Source organism: Stegodyphus dumicola, chromosome 1 (assembly GCF_044657685.1).
Source record: "Stegodyphus dumicola isolate Sdum_Otavi_A_Nest chromosome 1, ASM4465768v1".
In the NCBI taxonomy this organism is placed as follows: domain Eukaryota; kingdom Metazoa; phylum Arthropoda; class Arachnida; order Araneae; family Eresidae; genus Stegodyphus; species Stegodyphus dumicola.
The window spans coordinates 213,723,924-213,740,878 of record NC_140768.1 but is presented as its reverse complement, the minus strand read 5'-3'; the positions used below and the strand labels follow the sequence as shown (position 1 = coordinate 213,740,878).

Below are 16,955 nucleotides of genomic sequence, written 5' to 3'. Positions count from 1 at the left end.
CAGTAGTGCTGTCTTCAGGAAAGCAAGTTCCTGACGCTTTACAGAAAAATCATATTTTTGTCATCTTTGATATTTTGTTTACATAAAAACATATGTTTTAATTAAAATAATAATAATTGAACTGTTATATTTATTTTATGTGCATATAAGTATAAAAATATAAATGCCTCGAATCAAGAGAAAACAAGCATTCACCAATGAATATGAAAGTAGTGATGACGAATGTATGATTCAAATAGATAATGAACTTAAATTATTATAAGATGATATAAATTTTACAAAAGTCATACCTGCCAACTTTTACGAATTTTTCATAATTTTTACGAAAATGCGTTTGTCTTTACGATTTTACGATCGTAATCCATTTTTTATGATTTTTTTTCTTTTTCAAGTGTTTTTAGTGATTTTTGTCAAAATTTTAGAATTTTTTGCCAATTCAGCGATTTTTGCCAATTGCATTGTGTTTTACCGCCAACTGCTGACTACTTCGAATCCAGTAACCTGCGGTTTCTCCCAACTCGCCGCTCAACCAGCCAATCCAATGCGCTAAACTTGTTTCTCCCACTCTTTTCTTTGTGGGCGCAAGAATTTACAAGTTTGTGGGAACTTGTAAATTCTTTGAAAGATCGTGAGAAAAAAGAATTTTTTCAATGTGTTAGAAAGTACTTTTCCTCAGCCTGTGATTACATTGTAAGGAAGTTTCCTTTGCAAAATGAAGTTCTTTTAAATGCTGAAGTGGCAAATTTGAAACAAATTGAAAATTCATCTTTTGAAAAGATTCGTTTTTTATTGATAAATTTCCATTTTTGTTAACAATTAAAGAAAATGAATGCCATAATGATGCTTTAGATGAACTACAGAACCAATTTTCTGCTGCACAGTTTGAAGACTTTGCCAGTTCTGGAGAAGATAGACTTGGTGTCCTCGTTGGTACCTTAAAAAGAATAAAAAGAGCTGATGGAATACCAAAATATGATAGACTAGCAAGAGTTTTATCTGCTATTCTCGTAATTCCACACAGTAATGCTGAGTGCGAGAGAGTCTTCAGTGTTGTGAAGAAAAACAAAACTGTTTCGTTCTTCAATTTCACCAAAAACTCTAGAAAACATTTTAATTGCTAAATGTTATGAGGAAATTAATTTTTATGACAGGAAATTTTCCAAAGAATTTTTGGCTAAAGCCAAAAAATGCACTCTAAATTCATTGCAATAATGTTTTTGTGTAACATTAAGTTCTTGTTTTATGTTTCCTAATAAATTTTTTAGTTACTACTTAATTGAGATTTACTAATGTAAGTACAATTTTCTTTTTTCTATTTGTATAAGTTGTTATGTTTTTAATATCAAAGCATGATATTAATTCTTCGTGTTCTTCTGAATTTTGGAGAAATCTTCTGAATTTGGGGGAGAAATCTTCTGAATTTTTATCTTTAGAGGTTGGCAGATATGAAAAGTGTCTGAGCTATTGTTTTCGGTTCCTTTTCAAACCAAAACCGATTCTGACGAAGAAATTATTGTAAGAAGATGACGACTTATAAGCGGTAAATGAGGATAGCAATGAGCAACCATCTATTTCTACATATAATAGTCAGTTTGTTGGAAATGATGAAACATTATGGTCATGTCACTGAAAAAGACAATTATCATCCTAACATAAATTTCTAAGTTGGTGAAAATGTTGTTGGGTCAGAAGTTCCATCCGGCTGCACATCAGCTCTAGAATTGTTTTAGTTGTTTTTGGCTCCTACTCTACTATGAAATAGTTAGTAAAACTAATGCATGCGCAGCAAAAATAATGTCAGAAACACCGAGCAAATATTCCATTTGGTAAAATTGGAAAGATGTAACTGAGTGAAATGAGAGTCTTTATTAGTGTCGTCTTAAATATGGGCCTTGTTGTTCGCCAGCTTTATAATCATACTGTTCTCAAACATTTCGTTTGAAGATGTCATTTTTTAGAAACATTTTTTCCCACAAACGTTGTTTCCTAATATTTTGGTCACTACATTTGGAAACAATTTCACCAAACACTCAAAAGACGAGGACAAGGATAGAAAGAGTGAGCAATTTTCTGGATTGCCTAAACAAAAAAATTATGGAAAATTATATACCTCATGAAAATTTGGCAGTTAACGATTCTACAATCTAGTTCAAGGGGAAAATAATCTTTCTGATCTCTAACCCTAAAAAACCAACAAAATGAGAACTTTGAGTTTATGTTTTAGCAGATTCTAAGACAAGTTATTTATATACATTATGGTAAAATTACAACAGATGGGTTAATTAGACCAGATCTTAATTTCACTAGCAGAATTGTGCAACTCTATCAAAATTTACAAAATTCGATTCCTGAAGGTAAAGGCTATCATATTTATATTGACAGATTTTATACAGTCAAAAGTCTTTAATCCGGACTCGTCGGGACTTCGGTGATTTTGGGTTATCGGTTTTTTCGGATTATAGATCATCAGTTTAAATCTGGTAAGATGGCGTGCAGAAATTATAAAATTAAAAATATGAAACCGTAATTTATGAAGTAAAAGAGCAATTATGATCTAAAAGGTATCAAAATTTACAAAAAAAAAAAAAAAAAAAAAGCTTAATATTTATTTGTTTACTTTATTAAACATTTCTTTTAATGCGTGCATGCATAAAGCATACATTACGCATAGTCAAAATTAAAAAATTGCAACCAGAAAATTATTTGATGTGTATTCGTGATATTTATAATGACAAGGAATTTGATTTAAATCATATCAAAGACGGAGTACAATGAGATGAAATACTACATTCAGTAAGGAATTATAAGCCGAATAAAATAAAATTATCTGCCCTGAAGATAAGGATAGTGCTGACAGATCAACTTCCAGTTCATTGCGTGCGGCGACGTCCCCCCCCCCTCCGCACAGCAGCGTGAAATTGATAAACAGATTTTGGAATTGTTAGAGAAACAAATCACCTCTGTCACTTTCTTCATGCCTTTATCCATTTTTTGCTGCAATTCCACTTTTTATTTGATGGACATGGAAATATGCTTTCGCTTTGTATATCCTTCGGCAGCTTCAGAATCGGAAATTTTTTTTGACATAATCGAAAGTTCCAGCTTACTTTTATAAAACTGCTCTAACAGTCTGCAAAAAATAATAAGCCGCATCCAATTAGAAGATTAAGGAACAACACAATCTGCAACATTAACTGAAATAGATAATTTTAGCTTAGCTTATACCGTCCGTTATACAGTAAACGCGCATGCATAAACACATATGCGCATGCGTAAAGGTATTATGCGTTTACGCATGCGCAGGAAGTTTGTAGCTTTGAGGTCTGGATTATAGATCATTCTGGATTATGGACGTCCGGATTAAAGAGTTTTGACTGTACAAACCCCTCTTTAGGTGCAGAACTTCTAAACCCCAATTGCATTCTTACTGGAACAATTATGAAAGGATTGCCAGAACAAAACAAAAAAAAAAAAAAAAAAAAAAAAAATTAGCTGTTGGACATAAAATCGCTCATAGAAAAGGGAAAACGTTAGTAACATGGCATGACAAAAGAGTGGTCACAGTGTTTAGTACAAAACAATCTTCTGTTTCACAACCTGCAAGAAAAAGATTAAAGACGACTGAAAATGCTAGTGAAAAAGAAGTAAACAAACCGGCTATCAGATTATAGAGAAAATTTATTGATGAGTCTAATCAAAGACTTTTGTGCTCCTACACACACACAAAAAAAAAAAAAAAAAAAAAAAAAAACCCGACCGATTATCCACAGATGATAGATACTATCTAATGTTCAGATGGGAAGACACATTTCATTTTTTCTCATAAAAAACACAATGACTGTATGGTGTGTTCCAACCAAAAGGTCAAAGGAGGGAGAAAAGAAAACATTCTATTGTGATACTTGTGATAGAAAACCCAGTCTTTATCCAGAAGAATGTTTTAAAAAATGTCATACTTTGAAAAATCATAAATAATTAAGGTAAATAAATTGGTTAAATATATAAATTTATATTTATTTACTATCCTACTATTTAATATAATTAAAAAAGTGTATGTTACACACTCTGTGCTGTTGCAATACAACCTTTTATTAAGACCCTCTTTTTTTATCTATTTTTTAAATGAATTAAAGAGTTGTTGATTAGTAAGAAAAAAAAACGTTAAGGAGTGGAAAGGGTTAAGACTGTTGATGAAGACTGCAGAGGTTCATGTACAGTGTTTCCAGAAATTCTTTAACAGTACATTAATGGACCCCCTTTTTTTTCTTCCCCCCCCTTTTTTTTCTTTTTTTTTTTTTTTTTTTCTTTTTTCTTTTTTTCAATTTTTATATATTACCTATAATTGTTTGAAATATGTCAGGAAGCTTTGTATTACCCTGTAGGAGGAGGCAAGAATGTGCATGAATCACTAGAAATTGCCTTAAGCATTCAGTTTTGAGTTTCACAGATTAGGGAGATGGCAGATATCATCCATGAAGAATTTTAATAGCTTCTTGAATCATTTAACAAATGAAACTCCCATGCTGACAAATTGAGGATATAGGCTGAATTAAACTGAACCTCCCATTTTTCTGTGTTAACACATTCTGCATAGTATTCATAACATATAAATAACCATTATTATGTTACATGAATGCATGATAGGTCAGTTATTCTGGTTGGCAAAATGTTGCTTTTCTGTGTGGTGTTGTAACACTTAGTACTGGTATTCAGTTTAGCCTTTTTAAATTCGGCCAACAAAAGCTCTTAATGGTAAAAAAATGCAATGAGCATAATTTTATCAGCTCCAACTTATGACTTGAATTTTGGGGATTTTGTTGAATTAAAATATTTTAATTTCTTTCTTGTTTTACAAATGGCTGAAAATAAAACTGTTTTGTTGCCTGCCACCATGTATAACAGAATTATTGTGCCCTCTGCTTCATCACACAGTAATGAATCAGCCATATATTCTTCTATATATTGATTGGTCATTATAAGCATTTGTGAGACTCCTTTATGAACTTGCTTTTCAGTTTCCATGTAACAGTCAGCTGAAATTTTCCAGAAGACATAACATATTCCTCTATTGACTGGCTAAAACTTCAGGATAATCTAATGCATATTCTTACTGTGATCGCAGTAAACAGTTGCCTGTCACAGCCACTTAGTTCTGGCCCAGCTGCAGAAATTCTTCCATGCTTTCTGAAATATTCACTCCCACTGTTGACTTTCCTGTAAATGTGTCATCAAAGTTTACCTGCATACTGTATGAAGGACAATTGGTCTATGTCCTTGTACTGCTAGGAATTCAGTAACCATGCTCTGGTCCTTCTTAGATTGGTTCTAAATATCCCTGATGGTTTTATCAATGAAATATAGCTAGAATCAGGCATGTGAAAAGAATGAACTTGGTGTTCACATATTTATTAGTCTGTGTAAAAAATATGATGTATAAAAATTTCAGCATGGTGTGGCACAAATGAGTTTTGTTTAATCTTGTCATTTATGTACTTATGTGGCAGTAGAATATTTAGAAATTTATTTTATGTGTTAAATGTAACAGTAGAGTATTCAGAAACTCATTTAATTTATTAAATTACTATTTAGAAACCTAAATTATTGTCCACATTTATTTAAGATTTCTCTTCCACCCCCACCCACATACAATTTTTTTAGGAGGATTTCGAATTTAGGAACTATTCTTTTAATTATAAGCCCTTTCCCAAGTCAGATTATTATGCTGCCTGAACTTTTGTTTGAGGTTACTACATTTTCCTGCATTTGTTCTATTAATCCAAAAAACGAATTCTTGAAATTTCAAATTAAGTTATAACAAGTGTTGCTCAGAGAAACAATCTATTATCCTCCAAGGTTCCCTGATGTCCAGAGTTTAAGCAACAAATAGAAAACTTGCATATTCTATGAACGAAATAGCATGTAGTCATAAAATTTGCATACGTATGAAAACTAGCTTGCAGAGGAAAGGGGAGCGGGAGAATTGTCTTGTGCAAAGCCTTGCCTTTTAGACTTCAATTGGATATTTTAAATACCCAAATTTTGAAAAATGGGTAGATTATGTCACCTGAGTGGTGTGAGAATATGAAAGATAACAAGATATCTTACAAGGATTAGTGAAAAAGTGAAGTCTAATCCAAGCTTTATATGTCACTTATTCTATCGTGTGCACCTGTAGAATCAGTAACAAAGTAAAGCAGATATATCATGAAGACTAAATGTCCAAGAATCGCACCTTCTCAGGATGACTGCTTTTGGCATCTGCAATCATGGTATCACAGGTCAGTCACGGCATATTAACTTGTTTCTAACCTTCTAACATTGGCAAGGAGAGCTATACCTATGTTAACTCTTTATAAGTGGCAGTGGCTATATGCAAGGTAATTAGTGTTTTTCATTCTATTGATTCACACAAGTGACATATTTAAATTAGTCTCAAGATTCCCTCAGCTGGATTCAACAACAATGGAGTGTTTTGTTCTTTACCAGGGATTCATAGTGCAGTCTGCAGACTGATCATCAATGGTTTTGGGTATGCAAAACATCCGGAACTCTGGTAGTAATATCCACACCCAGAACGCTCTCACATTCTTGCTCAGTATTCACATTCTTGTATGGTCACATTTTTGCTCAGTGTGTTTTGCCTTTTTTTTTTACAACCATAGTTCTTGATTCCCCCCCCCCCCAATGACGCACACTTACTCTGGTGCCAGTACTTAGAATTACAAATGAAGTGCAGAGTATGATCATCTGACTTGATCGAGCCCATGTTGAACATGCTTGAAAGATATTTTATTTCTCTTCATGACTCTCGCCTCAACTGTTTTGAGCTAAGAATATCTGCTGCATGAAAAGTTGCAGATATCCTAAATTCCTAAAGATTGTCTAATTTTTGGCATGAATCCTAAATATTTTCCTCTGTTAACAGTTTTTTCATATAATTTTTGTCATCTCATATGTTTTGCCTGTACTACCTTAATAATACAGTTGAAATGCATGTTTTTTACTTTGTTTTTCTCAGTCAGTTCTTATATTTCAAATCTCTATACTTTATAGGTCAAGAACTACCCTTCCAGAAAGATGTTATAGATATTTTTAAAGATATTTTAAATGGAGTTGCCCATATTCATTCCAAATCTATTATTCACAGAGACTTAAAAGTATGCTTTTTTAATACTTTAGTGTTAGTTTGTAATTGCTGTATTTTTTTACTATATTGCATATTACAATCAATAATTCATAATCTAAGCAGTTTAAAAGATATCTGATTTTTACATAACTGAGGAATTAAATGTTTTGTAATTGAAAGTTCTTTGTCTCAATCAAATTTATAATTTAAATCCCCCCCTTCCAGTCTGTGTTTAGTGTAACTTCCCTTTGTTTACAGATTATTTCCTTTAGATGGGTTTAATATTCTTAATTGTTCATTTTTGTGATTTTGATAAAATATGTAAATAATACATACCTATACTGATAATGAAAGCTGTAACTTAAATTTGAAATCCGACCAAGAAAGAATGAAAATTATGTTTCCCCCGCCTTTCAAGTCTGAAAGTATTAATTTAATTTACTCATTTCAGGTAGTACAGAATTAAAAAATTTTAGTAATTATATTTCTAATGATATATTGAGAAATAATATATGGATTAGCTATTGTTAAATAATCTGTATCCATTCTAAGAAATGAATCATATTTTCACTTATATGTAATTTTCTTTTCCAGCCTCAAAATATATTCTTCTCAAAAAAAAGTAATAGTATGAAAATTGGCGATTTTGGACTAGCAACTCTTGCTGAATGCTCATCAGATGAAACAAGTGGTGTTTCTTCTACCAAATATAGTGCAAACCTTGGTACTGCTCCATATGCAGCACCCGAACAACAGAAACAAAGCAGATATAATTCTAAAGTCAGTAACATAATGAGATTTTAATTTTTTAATTATTGTAATGGCATTTATTTCATCTTAAAAGTTTTCCCCTCTGTCCTGTCTCAAAGCTAGCTTTATTTGCTTTGAGCAGTTAACTGAATAAATAACCCAAAGGGGGGAAGAAAAAAAAGCACATTTTGTCAAAATAAATAGCAAACTTTATTTTCAGCAGTATGACTGTTCTCTAAAGTATTGCATGCAGTTTTTCAGTTTTTTGAAGCACAAAATTTGCCCTAAGAAGGAAGAGAAAAAGAAAGAAAGAAACTATGAAATCACAGGCTGTCATGGAGATCTCGGTACTTTCTGAACTAAAACCTGAGAAGTGATGCTGTTTCCAGTCTTACACTACCTGACATTGAAAATGCAACACCAAGCAGGAGTGTCCAGAAAGTGATGAAACTTGACAAACAGAGAGAGAGAGAGAGCAATGAACAGTAAGTGATCTTTATTTTGAAATGATATGCATAGATATACAAGAGCTTGATATGCAAGAACAGCATCAGTTCAGTAAGTTGGTTGGTTGGTGATAGAGAACAGGGGTGCCTGATGTTTAACAGAGGTAAACAAGCATAGGACCATACTGGACGGCGATATATAAAGCAGCATGTCTAGGTACAGAGTCAGTGAGGCTACAGGTGGTGTCCTGAGGTGTGACTCACCATTTCCTCTCAACCATTTGCCTCAGTTCATCTTATGAATGTAACAATGGCACGGTCTGCAAATGCCATCCAATCGCCTTCCAAATGTGTTTGAGGTGTGAAAGACAGGGAAAGAACAGTGGCCAGAGAAGCATCTGTTAACCTTGCAGAGCATATTGGCTGATGCAAGGAGTGTGTGGTCGGGCATTATCCTGCTGATAAAGGGTATTGGGCACCCCCTGAAGGTAGGGGAGTGCCACCAGCCATAGCACATCATCCACACATCATTGGGCCATCATAGTGCTTTGAATACGAAATACAGGTGACCTGGAATCATACGCAATCATGCTCCAAACCAGGATGCCACATTGTCATGCGGTGGGACATTCCACGATTGCTGGATTGAACCTGTCTCCACATCGACACCACGTTCTAACGCAGCAGCTATCATTGGAGAAACAGAAACATGACTCATCTGAGAACACGATCCTGTGGCATTCCGTTGTCCATGTCGCTGAAGGCCGATACCATTGCAGGCATTGCCGTCTATGATGTAGAGTCAGTGGCAGTCTTCTTAATGGATGCTACAAGTGAAGACCATTAGCCAGCAATTGACGTAAAATGGTTCTAGTCAATGTGGGAACATCCAGGGTGTCTTGAACATGCTGCAGAATGGAAGTAGAAGTAGATTGTGGGTGCGCATAACGCTTGTCGGAGGATGCATCGATTCTGTAACTGATGCAGTGGGCACGTGTTCAGGTGTGTGCCAGCTGAGATTTGCCGTATGGACTAACCTGTCCTTCTCAGTTCTATCACCATACCCCTTGTAAAATCGTCTGCCTACTTGAACTGCCGCCATTGACAATGGCCTGGCTTTCTCTGCTATCACATGCGACCTCTGAGACAAGAACAAATTTTCTATGAGGATTTCCCTAGCAGAAATAACGGCATGAAAATTGAACATTCTGCATGTTCCTTCCCTTATATCTTTTTAAACATGTGCTGGAGAGCTGCACATCATTCACATAACTGAGTGACTTGCATCTACCCTGAAATTTGCAAAATTTTTAGGCCACTCGTTCTTAGTGTTGCATTTTCGATGTCAGGTAGTGTATAGAGGCATATATAATTAAAATTACATATATGGCTCAGGTATAGCTACAGCTACTTTTAGGAATGGATTATAGCTATTCAACTTCAGTATCAGTTACAGTTATGTAGGGACCTAACCCAAATGTTGCAAAATAATCACCAAGTTTGGTGACTTTTGGTGATTTCTTGCCAAATTCAGTAACAAAATTGAATTGGAATATCTCTGTTAAACGGACATGCCTCATATAACCTCTTTTTTCCAGTATAGCTTCGCTTCTTCAAACATTTCATTATTAACATTTTGATGTGAACAAAACTTTTTATTTAGTTAGTTATTTTTGCCTCTGGAAGCTTTGTTGTCTTATTACAATGTGCAGATTCTGTGACTTTTAATCCTTTGAAATACTTGATAGTTATATAAATTGTGAATTATTTCTTTCTGAGAATATCTTCCTGAGAATCTTTCTTGGAACTTCCAAAAAAGTTTTAATGTAATTCATTTGTGATAACAATGTTATGTATTTTCTGTTTAAAATAAAGTATCATATAATAGAAACTAGATTGAAATAGGAACTTGTTAATTACAGGACTGATATTTATAGAAACTGCATGTATCTTAATTTAATGGAATGAATATTAAGTTTCTGTCTATATATATATATATATATATATCTGATTGTTATTTTAAGAAATATTTTATGTAGTGCATAAGTTTACTTAAAGATAAATGTAGAAAAGAATTTTTACAGTACATATTATCTATTTTCTAATGTACAAAGTTGCTTATTTTAAATTCATTCTCAGGTTGACATATATAGCTTGGGAATCATCTTAATTGAATTACTTCTTGTGCTTAAAACTAAAATGGAACATCAAAGAGTCATTGAAAAAGTTCTTAAAGGGGAATTACCATCAGAAATGTCAGAAAAATGGCCAGGACTTGTAAGATACATTTAATTGCCTTTTTTTTAAATATGAAATTATTTAATTAGTGATATATAGAAGATAATTTAACATAAAGTTTATTCTAAATTTAAATGGGATGAACTTTAATTGCCAAAGTGCCTTGAAAATTTCTTTTTTGTTTAACCATGGAAAATGAGGCATTTATATGAATCAAATTTATATCAAAAGAAATATTATGTTTCTAATGATATAAAAGCTTGTTTACCTTTTTTTGCTACATATTTATGTCTTTTACATTTGAAGAAGAACTATGAAAATTTCAAAGCTAAATATCATAGTCAGCTATGAAGTAAAAATGATGAGTGACCATGTATTATTCATGATTAGTAAATATCTAGTTTTTGTTGCTAGGTTTTGTTTGATGTGATAATTGTAAATAATCTATTCTGAAATGTTTTTGTTGCTGCAGTAGATGTCCAAATACATGAAAATCTCTGGGGACCAGTTCAAAGGCTGTATAAAAAGACATTCTCTCTCACCATAACAATACATACAAGCTATTGGTCAAATATGGCCTAGTGTTATGTAGTAATATAATGCGATATATATATATATATAGCAGTATGTCCCAGTAAAGGCCAGAATTCATTGTCTGTCTCTTGGTTAGAAAAGTTATAAAAAGCATGTCCTTATAATAAAATAAAATAATAATAATAAAAAAAGCTCTTCTTTCCTGATGGAGTTATTTTGGGAAGGTCTAAGAAAACACATTTATTTCTATGTCATGGATCTATAATGTTCCACCAATGCATCCGTGTTTCCGGATCTTGAAATTAAATTATTTCTCAAATAGTTATACTGCAGAAATTGCACATCTTCTTCATGGTACTGCATCAAATTAATAGCTTTGTAATCATGTATGAGTTCTGTTTTACATGCTTTCATATACAAGCTGCTTATGAACTGTTTCCATTCAATTAGTAATTTGCAGTACCTCAAAGTCAAAGGCATAGATTCTTTTAATCATTTTCAATCCAATTTAGATCATTACTATCCTAGCATGGCTGCCCTACTAGTATCTATTGAGATGCACCAAAATGCCTTCTTTCATGTCATAACATTAGCAAGGATCGTTAATAAATTTTACCTGGTGATAGCTAGATTTGAAAATCCTATCACACTATGCATTTCAACATTTGACTGTTTTTCTAAGTAAATCCACTGTATAATTGATGTTCGGAAAGTGACTTGAGATGCTATCTAATAAACATGCTCCAAAGCAGTTGGCATCAGCTTTGGCTGGAATATTATATGTATATATTGATTTATAGTATAATAATTAAAATCTTTATTTGATAGTTTTATGATCTTGATTTTTTTAACTTTACATTCTTGTAATTTTGGTTAAAATTTATTGCAGTCTCAATTGGTACAGAATATGGTACAAAGAAAACCAGAGAATCGTATGTCTGCTACAGAAATTTTGGAGCATTCTGTGTTTCTTGAACATAAAGGGGTATGTTAGATATTTATTTATAAATTTAAAATTATGATAAATAATGAGACAAAATTTTATTAATCGGTATGTAAATAAGCCTGAAATAACTATTGGTGAGAGAATAAAGCTGATGGTTTTATTACCAAATATATAATATGGATATTAACAGCATTCCTATTCATTCGCTTAGGAAGTTGTGGAAAATCAGGACATTTTATTTAAAGGCATGGAAATTAAAACATGTGCATTTTGGTTCCTTCAACTAATCACATTTTAAATAATATGCAATAAAAAAATTGCTTCTCACAAAAAAAAAGTGAATGAAGAATGATTATATAACCTCTGTTTGATTTCAGAAACTATTTAACCACCTATATTATATAATTTTATTATTATGTAATTCTGTGAATTGTTCATCTCTTCTCTCTCTAAACATAATTATTCACTGTCTTCAGAAGTATTACTCATAAAAAGTAAATAGTAGTTTAGAAGACATTACATTGTGTTGTTGTATATTTAGAGTGCACGTGCAAGATGCAAAGACACTGTACATTTACAAATATGCATACATTCTTCATGATTTGAAACAGGTCCCTTCAGTACTGTAGTAGGTTAGTGGTTATGCTCTCTTAACCACTATAACATCTGGGTGGCATTGCACTGAATTATTATACATTACAATTATTAACTACATTAACCACATTTTTCACTTCAGTCAAATTAATTCCATAAACTCCGAAAGAGTATCTGTTTGTATATGAAAAGTGTGCTGTTATAAGTTTCTTTTCAAAATGAACAAATTTGTCATTTCTTTCAATAAGCATGTCTCTTTTTTCCTTCCCCCCTCCAATGGTTAATATGGGTATTTTCTTTATAAATTCCTTTTATTACCTTTGCAGTAATATGTAAGATAAATTTTCATACTCTTCTTAACTTGCTGCATTGTATTTTGCATTAAAAATGTAAAATTATTTAATAACTCATACTTAATTTAATGAGTTTTTATTACATTTGGAAACCGTGTGAAATCAAAAGGTGAATTTCAGTGGGAATCCTGATAAGTAACTTGTTAATAGTAATTGCAACAATGCTTCAAATCTTCATAATTATCATTTGAATAAATTATAAACTAAATGAATTTTAAATTATATTGAATAGTGTATTTAAAAAAATCTAAATTATTAAGAACTATATTTACTTCCATTAAATTTCTCAATTTATAAATATTTTCAAATTGAAAAAATAAATATATCATTTGGTAACACTTCAGAAATACCACATGGAAAGTGAAAGATCTGAAATTTTTGGCCGTGACAATACTTGCCAGGTCTCTTGAATGATAAATGGCATAATACTATAAAGTAAAAGTAAAAAAAAAAAAAAAGTTTTTTTAAATTGGAAAGACACTGCTAAACTTATTTTCTAGCATTTTAAAAAAAGTAAATTTCCAAAATATGGATATTTTAAAAATAAAACTTTGTTCTCAAAATTAAAAAATTGAAGTTTTCAGTACTGTTTTCATACATTTAAGGTTTTTATACTAGTTTTCATTCTCTTGGTTTAATTCGAGTAATAAGTTAATGATTTTTTTTGGAAATATAACTACAATTCATATTTTTCTCTTCAAATCTTTCTGCTTAATATTGTAAATAATTTTGATTTAAAGTTCAAAATTTTGAGGAAACATTAGACTAAAAAAACTGGAAAATTTTATTTGGTCATAATGTACTGCATTAACCATCTTAAACATCTGCTTTAAATTTCGTGAAAATCATTGGAAAAGGTATTAATTTGTAATGAAATTTTATAGTATTCTAAGTAAAGTGTGCAATTGAAATTATATATTAGTTAATGATGTTACCTAATTTTCATAATGGGTTTTAAAATTTTTAAGGAATTCTAGGAACCAGCCTGTCACTAACAAAGATATTCTGTTCAATTTTTTTATGTAATTTAAGTTCATACAACAGCAATTACACCCAAAACTCAGTTTTACAATCTGAGCTCTGTAATCTCTTTAACAATAGCAATGCATTTGTATCTTAATAGAGCTGCTAATTGTTATAATCTTGGAATAGTTATAAACTTAGTAATAGTCATTCTAACTTTGATCTACAATAGTTAAATTCAAACAGCAGTATTTTTCTTACATATTTCATGACTGCAGTATGCTAACGCAGTATTGTATATTAACGCAGTAGTTTCTAAATACAGTGGAATTCAGATAATCCGCATGCCTTGGATCCAGAAGCTGTGACCAATAAGTTTTTTGGATTATGATTTTCATTTGCATTTTCCCCTTCCTAATTTTTAGATTATACCTGTATTATTTGCATATAAATTAACCAAAACATACTGATAAATTATTTAAACAGGATTCATTGAAGACAAAATTAATATGGATTTTGATATAATTAATTACACATTAAATAAAAATGGAGTAAATGTAATGGAGTGGTAAGAACACATTTTGGAGGAGGTAAAAGTGGATTGAAGAATTTTATGTAAAAACATTATATGTCTACCAAACAGATTACTTTCAAAGTAATTTTTATGCTTTTAAACGATGGGGGAAATTATACTATTATCAGGAATAGTATCCCTAAATTTAATTCCTAGTTGAATTCAACCTCTGCTTTCCATGCATGTATATTTTTATTAATGGTTACAAAAAATTTGGCATTATATGACAAAATTCCTCAATTCATTGTATGACAAGAAAAGTACTGTTTTCAGCAATGGTAACATAACTTGCCATCAATGTTTGTGTGGAATGTGAACAAACAAGCTAGTGCTGAAATATCTGAAATTGTTCCATTTGAATGCAATGTTTGAAAAGTTGGTCCTTGACATATGCCATAGAATTTTTAAATTAGTCTAATAATTTCAAACTTAAAATGTTATGAGACAGTAGAACTTGCTTCCAAAGGTGCAGGAAATGCAAAGTAACTTCAATAATAAAATTAATTTGCTTCTTCTATGTAAATAATATAGTTTATTTATAAATATAGTGATATTATTTATAAATATAGTTTATTTTGTATTTTCATATACTTGTAAAAAATTGGCATTAAATTTGCCAAGCTCAATTTTGTGAAATTTTATTTACCTATATTCAAAATTGAATGCAGATTAGTCATTTGTGGATAATCAGAATTTTGTTGTATTTTACTTATGTCCAGTTTATGGATTATTTGTATTTCAGAAGAAGGATTTACAGTTGAAAGATACACTAATTAAGAAGGATGAAGAGATAGAACAACTGAAGGTAAAAGTGGAAGAATTGGCAAAGAAAGATGAAGAGATTGAACAGTTGAAGGCAAAAGTGAAAGAACTAGAACAACTGAAAGTAAAAGTGGAAGAATTCGCAAAGAAAGATAAAGAGATTGAACAATTGAAGGCAAAAGTGAAAGAACTAGAAACAGAAATCACACGACTGAAATGCGTGAACTAAGACATTGAGAGAAATATTTTTACTCTTATAAATATTTTAGTCATTACTGTGATATTTTATGTTTTTAATAAAATAATTTTCTTTTATATTTGGGCACAATTTTAAGTCCAAAGGGGCTTTGTTCCCGAGGGACTGTTGTTTTCATTTTGCGATTAAACACCATAAATGGCTGTATCACTTTTCAAACTATTGCCACCAAATATTATCACCCTGTATCATATTTGAAGAAATTGAATAATGAAGAATCTGCATAAATGTATGTATGTTTCTCGCATTGTGATAAAACAATACTTAGATCCATCAAATTTTGAATAACATAATCCTACTGCAAATGTGGGCATATATGATAGCTCAAATTTGGAATTTGTTTTATTATCGATTTCATATTTTGTAAAACTTAACGAATTTTTTATTAACAAACTTAAGGATTTCAAAGCGAGAAATGGCAATGTAGTACCGAAAAAACATTTTTATCTCCAGCGCGGGAGACTGTATCGGAAATTCTAAAGATATGCTCAATTTTAAATTATTTGGCAATATTGCTCTTTTGAACTGAATTTTATGGTTTAAGTGTGAAGAGCATGATATTTAATAAGTAAAGGCAACACAAATGTTTAAAAAACATTTTTTTTTTAAAGTGCCCCTTTGGACGTAATTTAAAATCTGAAACCTTTCAGGTCCCCCCCCTTGTATATTATGCTGTAATCTCACTTTATATTTTTCTGCAATTTTTTTAATATTATGTCATAATCTCTTTTCATATTTTCTGAAGTTTTAATTTCATATAAGTCAATTTTGCACTACTAAATTTCTGTTTAAAAATACATCATACCTTATTGCCAGTGTAATTTGAAAACACAGGTGCTACTTTTCAAATATATACTTAACTCTTCACTGATTTAAGTATATTGTTAGAGATTTATAATTTTAAAATTTTATGAAGTAAATGGCTAAAGTAGGCATGTGATGCTTCTTTCAAATTTGCCATGCGTATCTTTAAAATCTATATTTGTGTACTTATGTACAAAACTTTACTAGATAACTTAAAATTTTTATAAAATTATGTAATGCTGTAATAAACTAATGATAAAAGCTGCAGTTTATTTTATTGAAAAAAAATATTGACAAAAGATTAATTAAAAAGAATGAAGAGGTAGAATAGTATTCCCCTTCCTAATGAAAGGAATATGATCCAAAGGGGAACCTAAAATAACCTAATCAACAAACAAATCATACCTATGAAACAAAAAAGAAACCTAACTAAATTAAAATACTGAGCAACTTCCTGTAAACTCGTCCTCCAAGGAAGTTTCCCTGGTGTCGCCAGCAGGATCATCTCGACCTTTATTCTGAATAAATACAACATAATTATATTATAATATATAGTAATAACAGCAAAATAATTTTCTTTGACAATTTTCACAAATGGAAATTTTACAT

General features: G+C 31.1%; 1 protein-coding gene across 3 annotated transcripts in view; it reads left to right on the top strand.

Annotated features, from left to right (window-relative positions):
• The window catches only part of LOC118202519 (eukaryotic translation initiation factor 2-alpha kinase 1-like), an 89,571-nt gene extending 73,882 nt beyond the window's left edge, over positions 1–15,689 (top strand). For 2 of the 3 annotated variants that reach the window (XM_085825257.1, XM_085825262.1), the window contains exons 13-17: positions 7,054–7,157; positions 7,721–7,906; positions 10,462–10,599; positions 11,984–12,079; positions 15,267–15,689. In XM_085825257.1, the coding sequence (XP_085681383.1) occupies positions 7,054–7,157; positions 7,721–7,906; positions 10,462–10,599; positions 11,984–12,079; positions 15,267–15,515 (773 nt within the window). In that variant the 3' untranslated portion in view covers positions 15,516–15,689. Of the gene's footprint in view, positions 1–7,053; positions 7,158–7,720; positions 7,907–8,129; positions 8,362–10,461; positions 10,600–11,983; positions 12,080–15,266 lie in introns of all 3 variants that reach the window. The other variant, XR_015043485.1, reaches the window with a different exon arrangement.
• The last annotated feature ends 1,266 nt before the right edge of the window (positions 15,690–16,955 follow it).